At 37.3% G+C, this 25,555-nt stretch overlaps 1 protein-coding gene across 1 annotated transcript in view; it reads left to right on the forward strand.

The window, feature by feature from the left end:
• Nucleotides 1-25,555, forward strand: part of SMYD3 (SET and MYND domain containing 3) — a gene marked incomplete at both ends in the record, with an annotated part of 423,278 nt that overhangs the window by 331,217 nt on the left and 66,506 nt on the right. The window contains 2 exons of the mRNA XM_080614921.1: nt 2,286-2,388; nt 11,919-12,029. Coding sequence (XP_080471047.1) covers nt 2,286-2,388; nt 11,919-12,029 — 214 coding nt within the window. The remainder of the gene's footprint in view (nt 1-2,285; nt 2,389-11,918; nt 12,030-25,555) is intronic.

The raw sequence follows: 25,555 nt of genomic DNA on the forward strand, positions 1-25,555 counted from the left end.
TCTATCAAGTTGAAAATAGTCTTAATAGTCCCAATTACAGAGTTAAAACAGTTTAAGTAAGATCCTCCTTTTATGTTATTTTCATGGAGGTGAAAGTCTTTTCTAAGTAAGAATAAACGCTGACATAAAAAATGCGTGACTGGGACTAGTAAATGGAAACGCATTCAGCATTGCTTTATAATGCAGATATTTTGCAGCTGAGAGCCTTCTGAACTGGCAATTAAAATAAAGATTGAACGCATTTATTAGTAAATTACCATAGCTAAGACACCAGTAAGGTGAAAAGCTAAGCCTCTTGAGAGATGTATGTTAATATTTGAATTTCATATTATTATTTTTGTTTGTATTGTATAAGAAGTACATCTTTTGGAAGGCTTTTCCTTCATGGGATTCGTTACCTCTAATTGTTAATGTGAAAAATTACCGTGTATAATTTAAAATTGTGTTTTACCATCTCAATTTTTTCATAATGCACAGTTGAACTGTATTGTCAATATCTCAGTGGGCCTGTCAGTGTTGTTTCTTTTTCTACTAATGTCACACAGATAAGATGTGACTAAAGACACTTAGTATCTTGAGGCCTACCTTATGGTAAAGATAAGGGAAAGGTGGTTAGGAGGACATGGGAATTAGTGCTATGAAAAGTACAGAAAAGTTATTTGATTTTGTAGTGGAATGGAAACAAAGCCTTTCACATACTTGGGAAAAATTGGAATATTACTTTGGGGAAATATTATTAGTGGAATGTTTTCTTTTGCTTAAAAAAAAAACCCCTGACTGCAAAGAAAGTGACTATCTGTGTTCTGTGATAATGCATTGCCAAGGCATGCCATAGACTCTTTCCCAAGTCAGTTCAGAGCAGTTCAAGTTTTGCTGTAGAAAATCACTCTGAGCTGGGAAAATTGTGAACTTAAACCTGTAGTTCCCCAATCCTAGGCAAATGGCCTTCCAGATGAATTCATATGCTTCCAGATGAAGTTGTCATCAAACCCACTAGTGTTTTCTGGAGGTTAAATTTGATTGAAAGTGTTTTGTTTAGTCTCTTCAAGAGGTTGTACGTTGTTGCATCGCTTGATAGCTTCAGTATCCCAGCCTATTTTAAAATAGATAAAACCCTGTGGTCCTCCTCTGCATCACCTTGCCACCACCTTTGGGAGTACGCTCACTGATCTCGCAATAAGTTAAATAGACACTCTCTCCCAGTGTACATTACTGGCTTCATGTGGACATTAACCACAGATATTTTATTAAGCCAGAAAGATATCAGAAGAGTCATGCCTCTGTTAATACCTCCTTTAAGAGTCCAAAACTGAATAAACATGGTCTGGTGCGGGGCTGTGCCCCTTGGCAACATCCTCTGTTTGCCAACAATAGTTGGGATTTTGAGTTGCTGAGTTAGGCAGACAAGGAAAGCAAATAAAGGCAGCCAGGAGCTGGATAAGCCAAGTGTTCTTTCAGCCTGATGGTGCCAGAAATTTTCTTTCAATGGGCCATTCCCTGTGGGACTGATGTTGGCCGAGCAAAGTCAGTTCTTTCTCAGCTAATGAAACATGGGACTCAAAAGCATATAGTGGATGTTGTCTTAACAGTCTGCTTGAAAAAAGAGGCAAGGGCATATCTGTGTCAGGAGATCCAGCAGTGTGTGTGTCTCTTGGGAGTGGCAGCAGCTGTGCAATGAGCTGTGCTGCTTCAGCTGTTACACACCACAAGAACAGAGACTGAACCAAAATATGCGTAAAACAGCAGCAATGGCTGTATCTCTTCTTTCAACTCTGTACACCAAGTACTTTGGGTTTGGGACACAGTATACTCCATTTTCTACCTGATAGGAAATATTGGTTGATTGCTGGCCCCTTTGAGCTGCAGTTCCACTGACAATCAGGGTAACCAATAAGGTTAGTATGAAACTGAGCAGAAGCAGCAGAAATAAAGCATGGTCCCAGGTTATTAACCTTTTGCTCTGAACTGTCCAGGTTGCCTTGTTCCCTGCTTGCCTGCTCTGCTCTCTCCCCTGAATCAGGCCATCGTACCATCCCACCCTGGCAGAAACACATGAAGACACCCAGGCATGACTCCTATTAGCAATGAATATAAATCTTCTAAGTATGATTTTTGCCTGCTAACTGTGAGCAGCTCATTTACCAAGGATTTTGTTTCGTAACTTAATTGCTAGATACTTCAGATGTAATCATGTTGGCTACTTGGAAATTATTAAAGGGGAAAGGCAGTGGAGGCTCCTCTGTAAAGTTTTTTCTCTCTCTCTTCCCCTGTACTACCCCTCACAGCATGTCTTTACTGAACCACAGCTGTGACCCAAACTGCGTGATCGTTTTTGAAGGATACCAGCTTTTACTTCGCTCTGTCCAAGAGATCCAGATTGGTGAAGAGGTAATTAACTTGTCCTCCCTTCCATCACAGACACCTGCAACAATGACATCTCTCTAAATAAAATCCAGACTGCAGGGCCACCAGCTTAATATTTTGATGATATATTGATGCCACTTTCTAGCACATAGCTATCAGGGGGAAAATGATAAATAGAATCATCTCTTCACACTGCCTGGGGCCCATAATCATTACTTCTCATAAATCACTAGCAGTCTTGATAAATTCTTATTCTTCCTTTCCTCCTCTAGGCACTTCATTTTGTTTGTATTTGAATGTCTTTACCCTGATGGAAACACTTAATGATATTTCTGGGTGGAATGCAGTGTTCGCTAAGTCATTGCAACAATAAGCATTTGTCAGGCTGCAACCATACTGTTGTAGTAAACCTTTCATTGACAGCGAAAGTAGCAAGACAAGTTTTGTTTTCTTGCCGATTTCATTAGAAAAGACTTCAAAATATCCCTTTCAAAAGATTTCTGATTTGGTCTAAGGTATTCTCAGCTTCATTGTTAAGACAGCATTTGTACTACTTTGAAAATAATTATTTCTGGCTGGGTAAGCATTTCAAAGTAAATGTCTTTTGCAGCAACGCAATAATGAATTTGATTAGTAACGCCTGCAAAGACATGTTTATATATGTAACTTTACATGCACTAGTGACCTTTTCAGTCCTAGCTGTTGGTCAGTTCAAAGTCATGATCTAATGTAAATATGGTTCACACCTCTGCTTCAAACTTTGGGAAGATCAAGGGCATACATGTTCAAATTTATAAGTTGCAATCTTTTTTCCTCCCTATTATTTTCTTTTTCAATGTATCCTTTCTCTAAGAGAGTAGGCATCAAAATAAGTAAATGGGAAAATACTTTTTTAGGCAAAACATTGTGGTAAAACAGCAGAAATGCTTTTGCATACTTACCTTTTTGCCAAGAGAAATCTTTTAGGATGTAATATACTTGTGGAGCTCTTGAGTGTAGACATCTTTTGGTCTGGCATTCTTGTTCAAGCCAAATTTTAGATACCTTTCTTCCATTTTATCCATACACCATAACTTTCCTCTTGGCTTCCCAATTCACCCAGATGGGTTTTTTATTTAAAAATGCAGTAAAATTTAATGTCTTCCCATTAAATTTCCCATTTAATCTGGGTTAGTTATTAGAGTTCTAAATTCTGAAACTATCCTATTTTTCTGTATGTGGATATGTTTTTCTAGATAAGTATCATAAAGCAATTCTTTTTAACAAGCAGCTTTTACAGAGAGGGAAGGACCCTCAGGTGGCCCTTGGTGGTTCTGGAGTGAGCAGTGAAGTAGAATTCCCTTCAGGCATGACCACCATGTAGACTCTGCTCTGGCTGTGAAGCTGTGACCTAATTTTAGACTTAGTGTTAGTGGTCTGTAACCCATAGAAGTCTCTAGTTTAAAATCAGTGGTAAAACAGATACAGTGTAAGTTACAAGTCATTTGCAAGGCAATCAGGAAATAAATATAAGTTATAAAACAGGGCAGCTAGGACCAGTTGTGTATGAATACAAGCTTTAAAATGACTGCATGTTATGTGGGCATATTATATTTCCTAAAAATCTTTATCTCCAATGAGGCAGTAAAGTCAGAATTTTCTAATGAGCTCATGTTCTGGTGTCTTTGTTGTGAATATTGGTTCTGATTTTGGTACTGAAAGGAAAACTTGCCTTAAGAAACATGTTAAGATTTTATATATAAACACATATATATACACTGTGTTAGAACAGGTGCCCTTTTGACTTACCTGGAAATAAAAGTATCAGTCTGAAGGACATGCTTCTTTGAATAAGGATGTGTCTAAGAAAAAATGGGCATAAGTGAGAAAGTAAAGATACCAAGTGATATTAATTTAGATCTGTTAAGGGGAGGAGGAAGGAAATGAAAATTATTACGAGGTTATGTACAAGTCAGCAGTTAATATTCTTTTCAACACCTAATTACTTTTTTTCTTACATAACTGCTACTACTTTTCATTTTGTTTTCTTCATGGTAGCTTTGGTACAACTTCTTTCCACATTGCCTTACTGCTTGCCTTCAGCAGGGTGAACTCGGTTTTCTTTATAGCCATGTGCTGAATTTACACACCTATATACAAGAAACTACATTACCCGTTACAATGTGAGTTTTTATTTATGTTACTGAGGTCATGATCTGAGCTAATGGGAGAGAAAATACATGTTAGGGAGGAATCTGATTGGGTTTTCTGAATAAATCAAGTGCTCTGAGGTGGTAAGATGAACATTGTTTCAAGTCATGAGGCAACAAGAACAGGGAAATAATTTCTACTGCTTATGCAGTAAAAAATTTGCCTTATCCTGTTCAGACTTACACTAGATTGAGATACAATGAGATGCCTTATGTAATAATTAAAAAGAAGTAAATAAGCACTAAGATTTATGAGAAATGAGAAGCTAAGTAGCAAGTCAAGCTTGGATTAGTAGAAGAGGGATATGGCTTTACTATCCATACAGGAACAAACTTGGCAGGGCTTCTGGACCCTTTCCAGGAAAGTATCAGCCACTGCAATATGATGTGTTCACTAGGCCAGTGAGAAATAAAAATATTTTTGCATATTTGTAGTGCTTTCTGTCAGAAACAACAATTTACTCATGTTAAGGAGCTGTTGACCATCTGTAATCACAGGGAAAACAGAGACACAGGGCATTGAGTTAACTGGCCATTGTGGTCACTTCGCAATTATATAAAGAGGGAGGCACCAGTATGATTTTGGTTGTAAACCAGAAAAAGAGATATTATTACATGGGACATAACTGCTGCAGTGCGATGCAGATGTATTCAGGAATAACATTTATGCCCAACCACACTTTAGAGTGCACAAGCTATACACAAGAATTAGAATCATAGAATAGTTAGGGTTGGAAAGGACCTTAAGATCATCTAGTTCCAACCCCCCTGCCATGGGCAGGGACATCTCACACTAAATCATGCCACCCAAGGCTCTGTCCAACCTGGCCTTGAACACCGCCAGGGATGGAGCATTCACAGCTTCCCTGGACAACCCATTCCAGTGCCTCACCACCCTCTCAGTAAAGAACTTCTTTCTTATATCCAATCTAAACTTCCCCTGTTTAAGTTTGAACTCGTTACCCCTTGTCCTGTCACTACAGTCCCTAAAGAAGAGTCCCTCCCCAGCATCCTTGTAGGCCCCCTTCAGATGCTGGAAGGCTGCTGTGAGGTCTCCACGCAGCCTTCTCTTCTCCAGGCTGAACAGCCCCAACTTTCTCAGCCTGTCTTCATACGGGAGGTGCTCCAGTCCCCTGATCATCCTCGTGGCCCTCCTCTGGGCTTGTTCCAACAGTTCCATGTCCTTTTTATGTTGAGGACCCCAGAACTGCACACAATACTCCAAGTGAGGTCTCCCGAGATCAGAGTAGAGGGGCAGGATCACCTCCTTCGACCTGCTGGTCACACTTCTCTTGATGCAGTCCAGGATACAGTTGGCTTTCTGGGCTGCGAGCGCACACTGAAGCCAGCTCATGGTCATTTTCTCATCGACCAACACCCCCAAGTCCTTCTCTGCAGGGCTGCTCTGAATCTCTTCTCTGCCCAACCTGTAGCTGTGCCGGGGATTGCTCTGACCCAGGTGTAGGACCTTGCACTTGGCATGGTTACACTAAATTATAGTTATCAAGTCAGTGGTAAAAAACATGAAAGATTGAGAACTTCAAAGTTTTTATGTCTAGAATGCAAGTTTTTTCCATTCAATTTTAGTCTCATGTCTAGGCAGATATTGTTGGCTTTGCATGTTTTTGACAGGAAGGCATGTGGCATTCAGTGGTTTTTAATTGACTTTTGGTTTGGGCTTTGAAATTCGCTCCAATCGTAAGGCCAAAATGTATCTCAGGCTGTGGAAAATCAAGACTCCCACGACAGAAAATGTTTGCCTGAAACCTTACAGAATGAAAGTGCTAAATTTGATGGTGCTTTGCATTTGGAAAACTAATCACTCCTAAAGTCATATGCAGAAGTTTTAGCCATCTAGGCCTTTGTGGCAGAAAATGTTGCCAGTCCTGAAGCACTAAGAAATCATGAGACATTAACGTCAGGTTTTTTGTAGGCATTGAAAAAAGGGATTCGTACATAGTTGCATGCTTTTCCAAGTTGAAGCTTTAAGAAAACAAAGTGAATTGCAGGAATCATAAGAAAATACTGAGAGTTGGCAAGATGGAGAAGTGGCTGATCTTAAGCTTTGCTTTGAAAGCCAAAAATGCAGATTTATCTTTAGGTATATTATTTGAGTTTTATATTAATGTGGTTCTATGGAATTGCAAGCTGTCTGAGGGCAGAAAGTTACCATTTTAAACAAAAATACACTGCATTCCCATTGGGTTTTGCCAATGAATGCTTTAGTTGATGTTCAAAACATCAGCTTTCACTTCTACCATTATAAGACTTATTTGTCTGTTTAAATGACGTTTCTAATTGTCATTACATGTAGAATTTTTAATGTGCAAGTTTAGCTCTAATAGGTAATTTCCAGGCATGGTAACCTTTCTGTTTTTCCTTATCCATCCTTGCTTGGCTCTAATTCATATAAGGTCCCATGGGTCTATGCTAATACCCCAAATTCTAGTGCTTGACCAGTTGGTAAAGATCACCACTGAATTTAAGAGTTTTCTGTCCAGCAACTGGCATAATGGGAATGAAACAGGAAGCAGTAGAGAGGACAGAAGACATAAAAGGAGGACAGGCTTGAGAACAACTGTTGATCCACATGCATAGAATGGAGGTTGAGGTGGCTAGAAAGGGTCTCCTAACACTCTAGTCTCTGTACTGGGTTTTTTAGTATAAATTGAATTTAATAGCAGGAAGAAAGAAATAATAGATTTTTGTGGGGATTTTATTCTGTTTCTCTCCACTTAAAAGACTGCAGTATTTTCTGAAGCTTACTTCTAGCAGTAATTATAACACCTGTTATCTCCTCAAGATAATGTTAATTGTAGTGCTGACTATTGCAGCTTTTCTAACTTTTGGTGATTTTACTTTGACAATATATAAAGATTTCCTCTTTTTGCACTTTATTCTTTACAATAATCATAGAATCATAGAATGGTTAGGGTTGGAAAGGACCTTAAGATCATCTAGTTCCAGCCCCCCTAATGAAATATAAGTATTGCAAAGAAAGGTAAGATATGGGGAAGAATTATAAGAAGGCAAATATTATTCATCTAGAGATCATCAAGACACCTTCAGTGATAAGGTAGTCTATCAGCTAATTTACTTCCTCAAAAAGACAAGCAGCCTGCTCTGAAGAGGTCTTCATTATTTCCCCACCCTTAAGTAACCACTTTAAACAGCATTAAAATGTGTGCTATAATTTCTGTTGACTTTTCATTAGTTACTGTCTCTACCTGGTGTTTTGCAGGCTCTTTTTGCCTCTTCTCAAACCAGAAGTTGCATGGCTGTGGTTAGCTCACTGCATAGTTAAAATCAGTGTTCAAGGCCAGGCTGGACAGAGCCTTGGGTGGCATGGTTTAGTGTGAGGTGTCCCTGCCCATGGTAGGGGAGTTGGAACTAGATGATCATAAGGTCCTTTCCAACCCTAACTATTCTATGATTAGTCCTGCTGAGAGAGAGGATGTGTATTAGCTGATAACTAGTTCTGCTCCAAAATGGGTGCATGGATTCCCATCAGCTTCAGAGTTCAGTTATGAATCTTTCTGCAGAAAGTCAGATAAAGTCATATAATCGACTGTACTCTTATACAGCACATGATTTTAAAATTTAATACTTAATAAAAATAATAGTTTCAAATTGCCAGAATTTAAGTCTGTCTTCATGATAGATTTCAACCAAGGTATGTAATATTTCAGTTGTTATAATTCTATGAGAAGTTTTATATCTCTGTATGTTTGACACATTACATTTTGTCACATCACATTTTTTAAAACCAATTTTTTCCTTGAGTTAGAAGGCATTTTGATCATATATGCTAAAACAGAAAGAGCACAGATTGTTCACTTACATAACCCTGTCGCAGGAACAGATATTTGTACACAGCTCTCCCTAAAAACCTGAGACCCATGATGGTAAAACCAAGAGGACTCACTTTTTTACCCTGCCTTTTGCATTAAAATAATTGACTTCAAATTTCTACAGAATCCTTTGCCTATAAATTTTGTAGTTTATAGTCTGTTACAAAAAAATATAATTTAAGTCCATCACAGCATGGCAGTACTGAAAAACTATGCCCACCTCATTTGGCAGATGAGGAACATGAGAAACTACCACCATAACAATGGTTAAAGAATTTCTATGTCAGAGCGAGAAGCAGGGCTCAGACAATGCTTCATTTCTAAGGAGGAAATCTTGAGAGTCAGTAAGTCTCACAGCTTACACAATAATTCCTTGCCTTCATAAATGTTATTTAATGTACACTCTCCAGTTTGAGGGAAAAGATTTACTGCATTCTTTATAAGCAATGCAATAAAGAGGCAAGCTCTGGTCAGCTGAAATAATGTTTTAATTAATACCATACATCCCGCATGCAAACTGTTAAGACAACCTTTGATAAATGGGCATATTTCCTAAATACGTACAAGTTAAATGAGCCTTGCATCAAATGGAGGGATCCAAAATTAAAATAAGGGTAGGAGAGAAACTTACAGAATTTTTATGTTTAAACGATTAAATGATTAGTACAGACTTAGTCACTGTTAAGTTGGTCATGTTTCTAAATATTCTAATTACATTTACCCACTCAGTCTGCCAGCTACAAACACTTTTTCGCTTACGGATTTCTGCTGGCAGGATTGGGAATTCGGACTTGGGCCTCTGACAGCAAATGAAACCCTGTGTTGTTAGAACAGTAAAAAGGAGGTATCATGGTAATGAAGTCTCTTCTCCGCCTTCTGCCCAGTCATATGCTGTAATCCAGGGCAGGTTATTACATGACTATTTGTGCCTACAACTGATCGGTAACCTCTGAAAAAGAAATTTCTGTTTTCAGACTTGTTCCTACTTCCAAGGTTTCTGCAATATGGGAGAAAAAAAAAAAAAAAGGCCAAAAATGAAAAAAAAAAAAAAAATTATAAAGAATATAAAGGGATATTTATCTTCACCTTATAGGGTGAAGATAAATAAAGCATGTTCAATGCTGGCTATGTGTTTGTTTTTGCAGTGTTAGAACTGAACCCTATTTAATGATGGTTTCAACAGTAATGATAGGGTTTAAACCATTGTCTTAAGTATTTTGGCAAAGACCAGACTAATCTCACATGAATGATTTTTCCCAGAAAATTCCTACTGTCTTCCTGTGTGCCTGAATTTGGTTAAACCCCTTTTATTTTTGGATGACACCTGAACCTAAATCCCAGTGGTACATGGATCAGAACCAATAGGAACCACTAGTGTTTATGCAGAGGATGAGAGACAGGGGAAAAAGCCTGTGTGTGGAATGTTTTTGACAGCAAACACTTGCAAATTGCAAGGAGACATGAATATTAGAGGCTTGTGACAAGTGAAAGAAATTTGTCTAGGAATGGCTAAAGGATGAGGTTAGGACTACAGCTTGACTGGGAACTGCTCTGTGGGTAGGAAGGGAGACAGATAGCATACCGGGGAGGATGCAGAGTAGGACCAGCTGGGAAAAGAAACAAGGACAAAGTTAGTGGGGCCACTGAAGATGATTTAGAAACCAGGGTAGGGTAACAAGGACTGTTCACTTGGGGGAGTAAGTGCTGGTGGTCAAATGTGATGAAAAAGTGTAAGAAGAGGAACAGAGGGGAGGAAGAAGGGCCAGTCTGAGATTGGTAGAATGATGACATCAGCCCATTGTACCAAGAACAGCTATCTAAATTGCTAGACCTGAGGACTGGAAACCAGTTTTAGACAGCCAAGTGTGGAGAGTAAGACTGGAAAATGATGCTCACATCCAGGGGTGGAGAAGAGAGATATTGGAGAGAATGGGGCAAAAGAGACCAAGCTTGGGAGAAAGGAGTGTCAACTATTTCTATCCATTCACTGCAGAAAGCTCAGAGAGAAGCCTACAGCTCCTATGTAAGTGATTAGTATGGACTGTTCTGCTGTAAACCAGCAATGGTGAAACTAATTCACTCTAGGGTAAGACACGAACAAGCTGGAGCAGAACAAAATTATATAGAATGCAAAACATAACAAAGTTCTCACACTTTCTAATTTTTGAGTATCTGTGGAACTCTAATTTGTCTCTGGCATTAATTATACTATTAATCTTCCATTATGAGACCATATTTATGTTTTTCCACAGGCTTTCTGCTTATGATCATTTTCAATGCTTGACCTTGCCATCTCAGTAGTATTCTTTTAATGCAGTTGTCCTTCAATATGTAATCAAATTACGCTGTAGTAATAAGTGAAAAAAATTCAGGCATTGTTTTAGTTGCTTGTTAATTACTTATTTAATTAGAATGCTCAGTAATTTGCAGAAGGCGGGTTCTGACAATGGATTTCAGAGCCATTATTACAAATTGGTTAGGTTTTCCTATAATTTCTTTGAGTGGACTCTCATGATTTAACTGAGAACCATGTGAAAATTCTCCCAGTTAGTTGAAGTGCCTAGGCTCAGGATGAAATAATGTGACCTGATTTTTTTTTTAGCTTTGACCTCTCTGGAGTGTTTCAAAGTGTGTTGAGTGTAATCACTCAGTAGCATGTAATACTGAATGCTGATCTGAGTTGGACTGTTATTTTGTTATATTCTTTCCCTTATCATTAGTTTATGCCTGTGCGGCACTTCAAACATTTGAAGAACTCTACAAACAGTTAGCCCTGTAAAATTCCTTCTGGCAGGCGTCAAAGTGAATAAGCTACAGACTTCTCTCTAGTTAATTGGAATTCACTCTGTACAGCATGGGGAGTTGAAAATGGCACAGATGTAACCATTTTCTTTTATCATTTTAATGTTTTTTCTTGTCAACAGTTTCAACAACTTTGACTGCAGTGCTTTTGTGCTTCTTTGGTCACAAAGGAGACATCACAAACAAACTACAATGGGTATGACATAAGAGGAGCTTTCCTCAAGCTCAAACATATATTTGTAAGAAAGTAGAGTCTTCCCTGAAATTTCCCTGAAATTTTTGGAGATAGCTGAACAGTCTGTAACACCAGTGCTAAATACATATTGAGCGTTGGAGCTAGACAGAAAAAGATTTCATGCACAGGGAATTCAGATACTGAGCTGATTCTCTCTCCCATCTCTCTCTTTTTTTCTTTTTATTCCAAATTAAGATGAAAAAATGAAATAGTGATAATTTGGGGCATTCATATTGCAAAAAATATTTATGTGGAAATGCTAAAAAGTATTTCTTAATGGAAATTATTTTTGGCTTTTTTTTTTTTTTTCCCTTTTGTAAAGTAGTCAATTTCTTCTGGGAAATCATCTGTTCCGATAAAATTTTATTTTGTGCTGGAAAGATGTTGTATCCAGAAATGTTACCTTAGCTATACATGCACTGAATATGGAATTTTTGTAAAATATGCCAACTCTGGTTTTGTATGTACTGCACACAGCTCACCATCAGTTATATTGAATCGCTGATGCCCACCAGTGAACGCCAAAAGCAACTGATGCGCCAGTATTGCTTTGAATGTGACTGTCTTTTCTGCCAGAATCAAGAAAAGGTAGGTTGAGTGAAGATATTACTTGACAACGAAACAGAATTTTCCAAGGCCTGTCAGCAGCTTCCTCTGCTTTACACATTTATCTTTTGCTACTAATTGAATGGCCGGAATAGAGACGAAAATTACCTCTGCCTTCAATGTTGTTCATGTTGCTATGAAGACAGCTGTGAAGGAAACAAAAGCAGGAAATGTTGACAACATGATAAGAAGAATTTCTTGCTAAAATGTGCATTGTTTATAAAGCTAGGAACCACTTTGAGTTCCAAGTTGTGATTTGGATAATTTTGAGATTCTAGAACTCTGAACATGAGTGTTAATATGACTTTAAGCTGAAAGGAAGGCTTTTTTTTTTTTTTTTTCTGTTCAAAAGAATAATCTTGGAACTTTTACTGAAACCACTTGTCTGATGCTACAGGAAGGCTATGCTTATTCTCATAATAATGTTAAATTAATTATGACAAACACCTGCACCAATAATATCAAAGAACTACCAGACATTTTCAGCAGTTAAGAGTCCCCTTGGATGACTATTGTAGGTTTTATGCTCTCTTCCACAAATTCTTGGAGTAGTAGGTCAGTTGTAGTAGATAAAATTTTGTTTGGTGTGACTTTTTACTAGGATTCAGAATAATTTTGGCTCCCAAGCTGGATGAGAGATCAAATGGAATACGCAAAACAAGGCTGTCTTCAAAGCAGTTTGTGCACTTTGTCTCTAGTTATATGTACACTTTTTCTTATTTGCAGAAATACCTGGTTTGTGTGAGTTATATGCCATAGCTAAATGTGTTCCCAGGAGATTAGGAATGGTAAAATTGGTGTTGATGAAAATGGACCATGATATGATTCCTGAAATAATTGCTGTACAGCTCAAAATTTTTAAAAAAGGAAAAAATGTTTAAATTCTGTGTTGGGTAGGACAGTTGTGTGTGTAGTTTTGTTTAAGCCAATGCACACCCATTGAATACATAATGTATACTTTGGTTTATCAGTAAACTGTTCAAAAAAAAAAGAACACAGAAAAGTTTCAGGCTTATGACATAATGCTAAATTACTTCCTGTCCATGTGCAAAACTTGGTGGCATTCTGTGCCTGATAAAGATTGCTGAAGTGCTGCTCAGAGGCAATGAAGGGAAGTGAAGAAAGACCTACTTTTGTCTTTCTTTTAAAGATGCTCGCTGAAGTGCTGTGAAGTCTTAGATTAGTTTTGGGGAAGGGCAACCCTGCGGATGCAGAGACAATTAAGAAAACTAAGCAGGCTAAAGATTCTTTAAAGATTGCTTAACAGTTTGTGACAGGGTAGACAAGTAGTGTAAAGACCATTCAGCATGTGGAATATTTTAAGAAACAAGATCCACAGTCTGAAGTACACTTCACTGTTAACAGTCAACATACAACATCAAAAAATATTGTGGTGAAATTATATGTGCATATATTGATGAAAACAATAATCTAATATGTAGGTTAAAATTAATTATTTTTTCTCTTTGAAATTTGTAATTGTGGTTAAAGTTCATATTATATAGATCTTTTTTGTCCATTGGCAAAATTCCCCGTGGGGATGATATTGTTTGGAAAGCTCTTTGTGACTGTGCTCTGAGATTCTGTATTTTCCTCTTCTCTACAATGAGGAAACATAGAGAGGTCTATTGATGTATATGAAGAAGACATCTTTACCCTCAGCTTCAGTCTAGGATGATTAGATATAGTCTGCAGTAGTGCTTATAGTACTGTGTTTCAGTTCTCTGTGACAGAGATTTTATAAATGCAACTGTTTACATGACTAACTTGGAAACAGTGTGGGGTTTTTTCCACTGATCTCTGTCACTGTAAGCTGCAAGTCATATAACATTGCAGCTCAGCTACAGTGGGAAATAATATTTTCAGAAATACTGTTTTTAAAATTACAGAATGGCTGGATTTAGATGCTTGAAAGTCATCAGTTGGCAAAATTATCCAATAATATCCCTGCTGAAATACCTCAGATACCGAGACAAATTTCCAAGGCATCTTGGAAAAATTCTAAAAGGCAAAGTCTTTGGCAACACTTTGGCAACAGCAGCAGTTTTGGGTCATCAAGGGTAGCAGAGTCAACACTGTGATTCAGTAAATATGGGAGTTTACTGTTAGCTGATTATATTACAACATCGGTTTGCAAATATGATGGCTTAGTCAACAGCAGTCCATCTCATAAATCTTTGTTACAGGTAAAAATGCACATTCCAGCTTGGCTAAGAGAAGCTTTATGCCTTCAAGTAAGTTCTTAGGTGTTGAGGATTTTTTCAGTTGTAGTCATCTCAGCAAAAAATCTGGAATTCTTTTTCTAACAAACACTTATAGAGGTTGTAGATTCTTCTTACTCTCAAATTCCAGTCTTGCTAAGTGTGCCTGCCAGCTGCTGAACACAAACTACATACTACTGAAAGCAGAGGAATCACTCCTGAGGTGCACACTTCAATTTATGGTAAAAGTGTAGGGCAAGTAATTTCCATTGTAGCTTTGATACTACACATTTTGTAATCCTTTAAAAGTAATGTGTGGGAAGTACACATTTAAGTTGCCATGAAGGGTGTATAAACTTTACATGTATTAGTACTTAGCTACATATATACTTATTTATTCATATTCACAAAAATACTTTGCAAGTTTCTTATCGATGAAATTTATGTCTCTTGCTGTATTTTCTAAATCCTTGTTCATTTAGTCTTACATGCCCAAGTGAAGAAGGAAGATGGCATCAAGTTTCAGTTCTCAAGTCAGTGACTGACTTTGTAAGTGACCTTGGGTAATTAATTTTATTCAAAATCAACCTTCGTGTTTTCCAAGACCCTGCCCTTATTTTTCAAAATTAGTGAGAAGATACCATTTCAATTGGAGCTGAACAGACTTTTGAGTAGCAACTAGATCAGTCTTTATATCGGGACCATTTTTGTAAGTGTTTGGTGAAGCTCTGTTTTGCTCAGTTTCCCCAAATACAGCAGTTTGTACTTCTGCTGTGTATTCTGACGTCCAAAGGATAATAAAGATGGTAAATTTTCTAAGGTCCTTTAGCATTAAGTGCTGGATTTGTTTTATTGAGAATAATTCCTTGAAATGAAATGGTTTGAGGTTTAGTTGTGTGCTTTATCCAGTTCCCATTGTCACAGGATTAGATACCACACAACACCAAAACAAAACAAAAAGAAAGAAAGAAACAAACAAAAAGTCAAACCACCCAAACAAAAAAGAGGGTAATGTTTTACTTCAGAGTCATTATATACATGATCAAATAAAAGATTTAGCCTACAAAATGCTATAATTTCTCCTAACTTTAGTTAGATATCTAATCTAAGCCAGTTTTTAGCCGTTCTCTGTACCCAAAGAAAAGACAATGAGCTCATTCATACTGTCATGTAGTAGAAATCTAAGAAAACTGGATTGGTTATAAGAGGTTTAAGGAGTGCCTTCAAGTAAATATCCACTCTTTAGACAGATAAGTTTGGGTGAGATGAATTGTGCTGCTCCATGAAGTCTATATAAACACAAAATCAAGAATCACATTATTATGTTTTTGTGCTGACGTGGATAGCAGAATGCAGTTGCAATTACGTTGGTTTCAACATGCTAACATCCAGACTGTGAGTAAAATCTGTTTATTTGATACTCCAAGCATTTGTCTCTGGCTGCTGCTGTAGACAGATGTATCTTACAGCCAGTATCACTGCTTCTTCGCTGTTATTTGCGCTAAAAATGATTAAACTCTGATAGTATTTTGTCGTGGTTTAAACCCAGCCAGCAACCCAGAACCACGCAGCTGCTTGCTCACTCCCCCCATTTCCTTCCCCTGCTGCCAGAGGGATGGGGAGGAGAATCGAAAGAATGTAACTCCCACGGGTTGAGATAAGAACAGTCCAGTAACTAAGGCATAACACAAATCACTGCTGCTAACTCCAGTAATGATAATGATAAGGGAAATAACAAGGGAAGAGATTACAACCGCTCACCACCCGCCAACCGATACCCAGCCTGACCCAAGCAGTGATCTTGCCTTTCTGGGTAACTGCCCCCAGTTTATATACTGGACATGACGTGCTGTGGTATGGAATACCTCTTTGGCTAGTTTGGGTCAGGTGTCCTGTGTCTGCTTCCTCACAAAGTATAGAGGTGATGACCACACTGGGAATGCACCCAATGTGTCAAGACTGTGTCAAAACCACTGTGTCAAAACCACATCACTGCATCAGCTACTAAAAGGAGAAAAATGACTGTTACTGCTGAACCCAGGACATATTTACATCATAATACAATCACAGTTTATTTTGCATAAAAACAAGTAATGTGGCAAAGTGCTCTTTTGCCATTCTAGGTTACAATTCTGCTAGGGCTTTTTTTGTAGTATTTCAGGTCTCTGATGAACTATGGTTTAAAAGGCAACTTATCTATGAAGAAATATTCTTTATTTCTCATTTAATGTAATATTTCATGTCACAGCTATATAAAACAGCAAAATACACTCTTATGCCAGCAATGACTTCAAAATTCATAGTCACTTGGTCTTTCTGGCTAGGTACAGCAACTCCACACAGCATAAGAATCTTCTCTAACCACTGCCTTGTGCAAGAGTTCACTTGCACAATTATCTAGATCTGGGACTATATTATGGCAAAGGCTGCATTTCAAGCATACTGAAAGAGGCTGCAGCCCAACCACAGGGACCTTTCTGAAGTTCTTGAAGTTGAGCATTGACTTCAACTGATGCACACTCGGTGTGTGCAGACCAGATGGAGAGGTCCATGGCTGTGCAGTCACAATTGTATTGTATATCGTGACAAAAAATGTTCCTCACTGGTCACTGTTGAAAAGACTTCAAAGTGAATCTCTGTTTGCTATACAGTAGTAGTTTTCTATCTGCCTCTCCAACTGTGAGCACAGCCATGGAATAATCCAGGTGCGTAGCTGTCATCAAGGATGAGAAAATATGGAGGCAAACAGTGGCAACTAGTTGGACCTGAGGATCTCAAATAATTCTTGTTGCCTGGGCCTCAATGTCAGCTGCCTTTTGATTCTAAGAGGTCATAGTATAATGGTGGCCCACCTCTTTTAGCAACTGATCAAGCAGCCTGGCTGCTGATTTGAGAAGGGAGGAGTAGCAAGTGCTAACACAGCAGTGCAAACGGGGTGAGATAAGATTAAGGTGAACCTTTTGGTAGTACAGTTACTGCCAAATTAAATTGCACCAGCTACAAATCTAAACAATACTTTTAATTGATCTTGGGAAAATTTGGGGGAAAAAAATCAAATCAGTAACTAGAAGAGGGAAAAAAACCATGTCTTTCTAAAAGTCACTCATGGAATATTTCCTGGCTGTAGCAGTTTGTTATTGCTACTGTAATGTCTTCAGTTCACTGTACCTCTGACCGCTTTATATGTTATTATTTGTTCCATTTGAAGATCAATCTCCACTGTAATTCAGAAATGTGTGCCTTCCTAAAAGCTGAACTCTTGGCAATGTTTTATCATTCCAGCACATAAAAGTCCCTTGTATTAATTATAATTAAAGATAGGATTACATTGATGACAAACATTTTAAATGGAGAACAGTTTTTTCCACAGTCATGAGCCAGAATATTGTTCATGTTCTACGTTTTCAGCCAAGGATTTCGGGGACATTTGTGCTTATAGAATCACTTTGTTAAGAGTCGTCTTTCTCCTTTGGAACCAGGATTTACTATTTTAGTCTAGCTTGGTTTTTGGAAGGTTTTTATTTATTACAAGGTCAAAAGCAATGGGTTTAAATCTGAATTGTTTTTATATTTGGCCACTATTTGATAGTTGCCAAAGTTAATAATAATGTAGTGCCAGTAAGTATGTTATTCATTTAATCAGTTTGTTGCTTTGCCTAATACTTATATTGCATTCTGAGTTTTGGTAGAGAATATCACAAGTCCAGTTTCCAACTCAAGGGCTCTCAAAATTAGGTCACATGAACAGCAGCCAGGCCATCTATAGCCACATAAAAATGTCACCTGCAACTCTGCAGCTCGTATTGCACCTCCACACAGCCACCAGCTCTTCTATAAAAAAAACACTGATTAAGTTCCCAAACCTGCTAGAAGATTCAGCAATCTTTTCCTATCCTAGGAAACACCACAACTGTAGTTTGGGAATTTCATCAAATATAAATGGTATTTTACATAAGTTTAATAAAATTTGTTCCTAGAGCTTATGTTGATGGTTGACTTGCCTTACTAACATTTTTGAGAGATTCTTGAATATGGCCAAGGAGAGAATTCACACATTTTCACATTTGCTGACACCAAACGTGAATATCCATACCACTGAAGAACATGTGCTTAAATAACAGAGACCTTTTTATATTAAAACTATTATTATTGACTGTTTTGAATTAGCATGTAAATGCTTCATGTAAGATCACTGTACTGATGTTATTACAAAAATATCACCCTCCTTCAGGGAGCATATATTTAGGACACAGGAAATACAAATCTATATGATACGAAATGCCTTTGTAAATTGCTGAATTGTCTAATTCCAGAAGTTTGTGTCCCAGTTTCCCCAATATTGATTTATTTTCAGGCGTTTAGGTTCTCACTTGATCTTCCACATACAATATTAAAGATGAGATCTCCAAATTAATTCAAAAGATGAAGTCTGGTAAGCAAAGATTGAATACTGTTGTTGAAAACAAATCTGTTCATACAGCTAACAGAAAATAACCCACTTGATCAAAGCAAAGAATAAAGTAGGAGCATCTGTATCTCTAGTCATGATTATAAGGCACTTGTTAAGTACTAAGGTTCTAAAGGCGTGTTAAAAAAAAGTATATATCAGGATGTTGTTGTAACAAAATGCTGGTTTAATCTGTTTTCTAGCAGAATAGAGTTTGCAATCATTTATTTAGAAGTCATCTGTTAATTCCTCATCTTTTTTACTGTTTTGCCACTAGAACTGCCTTTGAAGCAAACTAGAGAAGGAAGCCAAGCCAGAGCTCAGTCATATTTCAGCCACCTACCCTTTCAGCCCAATGTTCACAAAATCTGTACTTACAAAAGACAGTGGTAGTAATTAGCAGCCCACTGGGACACAGTGCTGATTCTTTCCATAGATTCCCATAGGCTGATTAACAGTTCCTTCCTTCTGGCAAGATATTTGGTAGTGACATAAATCCTGGATTGGTTCCTGAAATCCAACAGTCAGTCTAACACTCTTCTGTTCCCTTTCAGAGGATTTCAGTCTCTTGGGATGTATTTCCAAGGACAGAGGGCTTTTCTTTTTCAGTAGTGCCAAAAATGACACTAATCCCCAAGGCAACAACTTCTGATTTCTGGGCTGTCTTGTTCACTAACAAAGGCATCATCTCTTCAGCTTCTTAGTATTTCTTATGTGACTTCAGAGGTTTCTTTCACCTTTCAACATTGTACTTTTTTTTTCTATCAAAGGGAAGTCCCACAGGCAGTGGCAAACAGACTATGGTCATTTTTTCCATGACAACTTGCCACCCAGTTGCTTCAGGACCACCTCAATGTGCTTTGGTCATGATTTGGCAGCAGTTAGCTGAAGCTCTCTTGGGTTGTCAAAGGTCACAGAAAAGATACTGCTGGTCTTATAAACAGACATGAGTTCAAGACTTTATGCAGACTTCTTGCTTGTTCAGGAGATCCTTGACAGGGAAATGTATCAATTTAGTCCAACAAGTTCATATTTGGAGGCAATGTTGAAGTGTGGCACCCTCATAGGATTCTGTCTTTCTGCTCATCTAAGTGGACCAGAATCTCATACCTTTCAGACACAGCAATCTGAAAGGGAATATGAATCTTCTAGCAGATATTTTAAGCAGAAATACTCTTTTGCCAAGAGGAGAGAGCCTGCTCTCATTACTGTTTCAGGCTGTAGTGGCTAGAAGTGTTGCCCATTTCCAGACATCTAGCTTCTTTGGGGCGTTGTTAGAACTAGTTATTACTGTTCTTTCCTTTTTTTCAGATGGTGTCATTCTTATAGCAGTCACTATTTGGTCTCTGCTGAATGATAAGCAGAAAAGTCTTATTCTGTGTTAGCAATCTAAAATAAGCAAATAGAAGATACAATATACTGAGAGAAACAATAGTAATGTAAAGCATAGGACTAGATCAGACAAATAATTTTTCAAACACTTTTTCCTGCAGTGATTTTGGGGAGACTAGTTCACAGTTTTTTCCCAAATATATCTTGAAGCCAGTTGTTGCTTTATCTGATCTTGAGTCTCTGAATTCTCTTTCACTGAGATTGCCATAAGGCCTTGTGTGCTTCAGCCTGAGAAGGTGGTTTCTAATATCAGTAGTACTTAAGGGGAGAATCTTGAATTTGGGTTCTTTTTCCTGATTTGTTTATCAGTCACTTTCTTTTACTCTGCAGGATGTTTGGTCTTTTTAAATCCCATGAATTTGGTAATTTACTTGAAATTTGATAGGTTTTAATTCAGATCCCATCTCAGGGGAAAAAAAAAAAAAAGAAATCACAACTTTAAACTGCAGAGTTTCCTGGATTGAGTAGGATTCACTTTACTGGGTTCAAAAATCGCTCCTGTTGAAGATCTTCTACTTTGGACAAAATGATCAGAGCAAGAATGATATTTTATTGTAGGTGTTGGAGCACTCCCTATGGGGAAAGGGAACCCCACAATTCTGTTAGTGCTTCAGGCAATGGGTGAAGTTCCATTGAGTCCAGGATACAGACAGTTCACCATATTTATTTATTTCTAGATTCCTGCTCCAAATCAAAAAGAAATAGGAGCATGGATCTTTTTCTTCCCATGTATATATTTTAACTAATGGGCTATGAATTTTAAAGAAAAAGGAAATGAAAATGAGTGGAAATACCTTTTCTCATTAGTTCTGTGGATGTAAACTAAATGCTTTTCTGACAAGGAATGAATTTTACCATTTACCTTTAAAGGCCCAAACCAGGACATCAACAGTATGTGGGCTGATTACAGCTTCAGCCTTTGCTGTCATGCTGTATGTTTTGATCCTTCTATTTCACTGTTTTCTTTCCCAGTAGAGTCTCAGCTCTTTGACGTGAGTACTCTTTTTACTCTGTATGGTCTAAAAGCCTGCAGAACAGTGTAGCTGTGATTCCGATACTGCCAGGTTTAAATAATAGCAACAATAAAGTCTACAAACATTCTGAGTCACACCAATATGGAGGAAGAAAACATGAAGGAAAAGGACTCTTTATCAGCAAATTTGTGCGTAACTTGAAATAGCACACAATTTTATTGCTTCACTGAAATTTTTTTTTGCAATCTTCAAGTAATTTCAGTGAAAACTTTTGTCATTTCCAAACGCGTTCTCTCTTGAAGATACCAACCAAAACTAGTCTAGAGGAATCTTTTTTGTTCTGGAAAGACATCTTTTTTCAATTGTAGTTCCTATGATGCCCCTTCTTCGTATCAGTGCATCTCATGTCTTTCTCTTCACATTCTGAATATACTTTATTCATACTCCAAATTTCTGGTTCCTTATGCCAGCCTGATTGTATACTATAAACTTTCTTTACAATGTTAGGTGGTTTGTCTTTTTGTTTTATTTTCCTTAGCTGAAAGTTGTGCTAATAAATCTCACCTTTCTTACGGTATATTTTTTGTGAGATCAGTTGTTGCCTATACAATGCCTGGAAATCACTGGAATTAAGTACTACATATGCAGTAGGTGTAAATACATGGTAAAACAAAAGATTAGCTTTATTGTTATACCTATTGCTGTAGCTCTCTGATAATTCCGGAGAAGAGGAATAATGAGTGGTTTTGTAAGGCAGACTTGTGCACAGTGGGCTCTGAAGTAAGATCATGTTTTTACAGTGTGTGGATCAAGAATGGGTTAAAAGAAGTCTGGAAAAAAAATTTAATCTAGTAGTCCAGGTTTTCATCTGGTAATTTGCCCCATTGTTAATTCTATAAACTAAACAATCTCCTTAGCCTGTCCACTTGCTAGGAGGAACAGTGTGTTCTGTGATCCATTTCACTGTGATTACTTTTTTGTGGTGAAGTGGCCATGTATCTACACTAGGTAAAAACAAGTCTTAATGGGGAAAGCAATATTGTGTGCGTATATGTATATGCATACATACATGCATTGATCACATGGGAACAATTTTAAAGATATTGTACCTTTTAGTGAGCAACGTATTATACATACAGTACATGGTGGTGGTACTTGTCTTTTGCTGCTATTTATTTTGTGATCTTTGGTAAGTTATATACAGCTTTGTTTCATATCTCCTTCCATAAAATAGATGTGGGGCTTTGGCTGAATTCATACTAAGCACCATAGATTGAGAAAAACAAAATAAGGCTCTTCAGTGCCTATACCAATTCCAGTCCTTAACGAATATCCTCTGAGGTCTATTAAAGCAAGAATTAGCTCACCTGAATAGCAAGGAAGTAAATAATTTTTGAGACTGTAAAACTACAGACTGAATGCTTTGGATTTAAAAATCACTATTATGGCACACCAGTCTCTTGCCATGAATTTAATTAATATCACAACAGTGCAGTAACTAAAGCTGTAGTTGTAAGTTTTGCATTTGTGAGCTTTATTTTTAGACACACATAGGAACTTTTTGTTGTGTAGAAGGCAGAAGGCTTGAAAAGGCTGAATTTACTCCAGCCATGTGAGTTACAGCAGAGCACTGTGTGATTTGTTGACCCATTGCAGGGTATCCTGTCATTTTCCACAAGGTTGCTCAGTAAATTGTATGAAAGCTGTCGATTACACTGCAAATGGTGATTTGAATTGGGCAGTGTGGTAAAACAGTATATCACAACTCTTCCCAAAATTTAGCTGACCACAATCATTAAGAAAAAGATGTTGCTACATCATATTGCTTTAGAACTCATAAGGTATGAATCTTTGTCTTAGTTCTGACAAGTGCTGGATATAAATGAAAGTTTCTTCACTTCCTTTGATAATATCTAGACAACTGGATTTTTACTTTCAAAATATTTCTAGTGTAAACTTTATGTGAAATTTGCATCATTCACATACACAGAAGTCATCTTTCTAATCTTTGAAAGCTTTTGATGTTACTGCCTAATAATACAGTAGCTTGAATTCATAGGCATTTAGTTGAGAGAAAGATAGTGTGAAGTTCAGTTCCTAGTACCTTGCATTTGGTTAATGAAAGTGGGGATCCGTGCAAAGTGAGCTTCTTCTCTCCTACCCTAAATCTTCACCCTCCAAAGAAATTTAAAAAGGAGCGGATAAGATAGTATGCTTTTCAAGAGGTGACACTCATCCATCTGACTGAGAAAAATATTTTAGGAGAACATTATCTCTGTTTTTAAGTGATGAGTGTTTTTAAGTGATTAGTGAAGAGTACTTCTCAGGAGACAGAGAAATATATCAGTAGCACCATGAACTGTTTTGAAAAATTGGAAATCCAATATAGAGAATGTATCACCAAATGATGTTGTTCCAGCAGGTCCCATAAGCAGTTGCTTGCATGTGAGTCAAGATATCAAACTTTAAGTACATGTTTTGTGATCTGTGCTACTGGTCCTTGCTTTGAATCGCCTTGGCTGGTCACCACTGGTTGCTGAGGCACATAAAAACTTGTAATAGTGGCAGTCAGCAGGAACCAGCTGCATGACAGTTATTCAAACAGAAAATTAAGGCCTGAGAATATTCAGGCATCTTATAATAGTTTCTGTGACATTATGACATTTTAGAGAATGTCTTTTTCATTCTCTGGGATGTGGCCATTTTCCTTTTTTTTTTGTGACAATGACTAAAATGTCTGTATTATTGAATCAGAATAATAGAGTACTAGAAAGGTTCTGGAACCAGTTTGTTTTGTTTGTTTGTTTCAATTGTCTTATGAAGTGTTTCTAGCTGCTTGTCTTAAAGACTGGAAGCACCTCTACTGGTTGAAATTGCTGCTAGTTAGAAGATAGACAATAAAAATTCTCCAAAGTAGAAGGTCTTGAAATGACTGAAACTCTATACAACATCTTTTAAAGATGAAACTAGTATTCATCTAGGAGATGATCAAATTTGTTGGCAAAATTGTAGAGGAGGAAAATCAAGATACTCTCTTAAGAGCTGCAGTTGTACAAAATTAATTAATCCTTTTTTTATTTATGACTTTAAAATTCCTACAGACTTGTAAGTGTGGATTTGAGCATTGACACTGAATATTCAACCAACATGCTAGTGAGTTAGGGCAGTCCATTTTTACCAGAAGTTTAGGAGTTGCCACTTTCACTTTTGAGATCTGTCAAATATTTTAAGGTATAGAGTAGGCTGATCAGCTGTGTATGATCTTAACCATGTTATATGTGCTTTTCTAAACCCTAAATTCCCTGTATTTTATGCCCATTCATTCAGAAAACATATGCTGCAGTAAATATGTTATTTTTAAATTGCAGTATGCACTAAAAAATGTAATTTTTATAGCTACCATTTTATCATGCGGTATACCATGCATTAAGATAATAAATTGTTTTGATATTAGTGTTCAAACTAATGTGTAACTTCATGACAATATATCTTAAGTTAGAACCAATAATTCAGTGGGAACAAATTCTTCAAATCACTGAAACGTAAATTGAACTTTGACACACAAATAGTTACGCCTCTACTTAGTGAAGTCTTTAGCCATTTGCATAAATATTAAGTTTAAATGTGCATGCATTTAAACTTAAGTACATAATGCAGTGATGAATGTGGATTGGATTATGCATTGTGAATATCTAAATATCCTTGATTTTGGACCTACATATGTCTTTTGAGCCACTAAATGTCCTCAGTGGCATTCTGTGTCTCAACAGGTTGCAGAATTCAGGAATAAAATAGATTTGCCTTATAGCTGTCAGTTTGTTTGGTAAGGTAGACCAAGAGATTGCTTTAGCAAGCATGTAATATTTAAGACAGTCTAAAATACCAGCCTCATGGTTAATAGGGATTAGGCTGAACAGTATCCTTCCTCAGGTAACTGAATTACCCACAGGGTGTTTTTGGACTGGTGCTGGAAACTACAGTGGAATTACAAATGTGCCAAGAACTTCCAGGTGGTCTGGCATAAGGCCCTATTTTCTCTGATGCTAAACTGTAAGCACTTTGCTTTTCCCGTCTTCCTCTCATCCTCTGGCTTTTTTGAGTTGATAAATAGTGATATTTATTGCTCTTCCAATGGTCCAATAATTTTTTATTTCAGCTTGTAAGCTATGTAGTTTAGATGGGAATTTTGCAGTCAGATCTGAACTCCTGAAATTAGGAGATTTATAAAGGCAGTACTGTCACAGACACAAAACTCAGTCCTATTGCTCATGGAATAAACCACAACTTCCATTGTTGGAGTGGAAGTACACATTGGGATCATGGGTCTACAAAGTGCTAATCATCACCAGGGGCCTGAGCTGTGTTTTATAAGTATCCTGTAAAACAGAATGGAGGAAAGGCAATGAAAGGAACTAGGATAGACCTTGTGTAATTATGACTCCTTTTCACCAAAGGTAATAGTAATATTTAGGGGACTTAGTTTAAGAATCAATA

This window comes from Psittacula echo (assembly GCF_963264785.1).
Source record: "Psittacula echo genome assembly, chromosome: 4".
In the NCBI taxonomy this organism is placed as follows: domain Eukaryota; kingdom Metazoa; phylum Chordata; class Aves; order Psittaciformes; family Psittacidae; genus Psittacula; species Psittacula echo.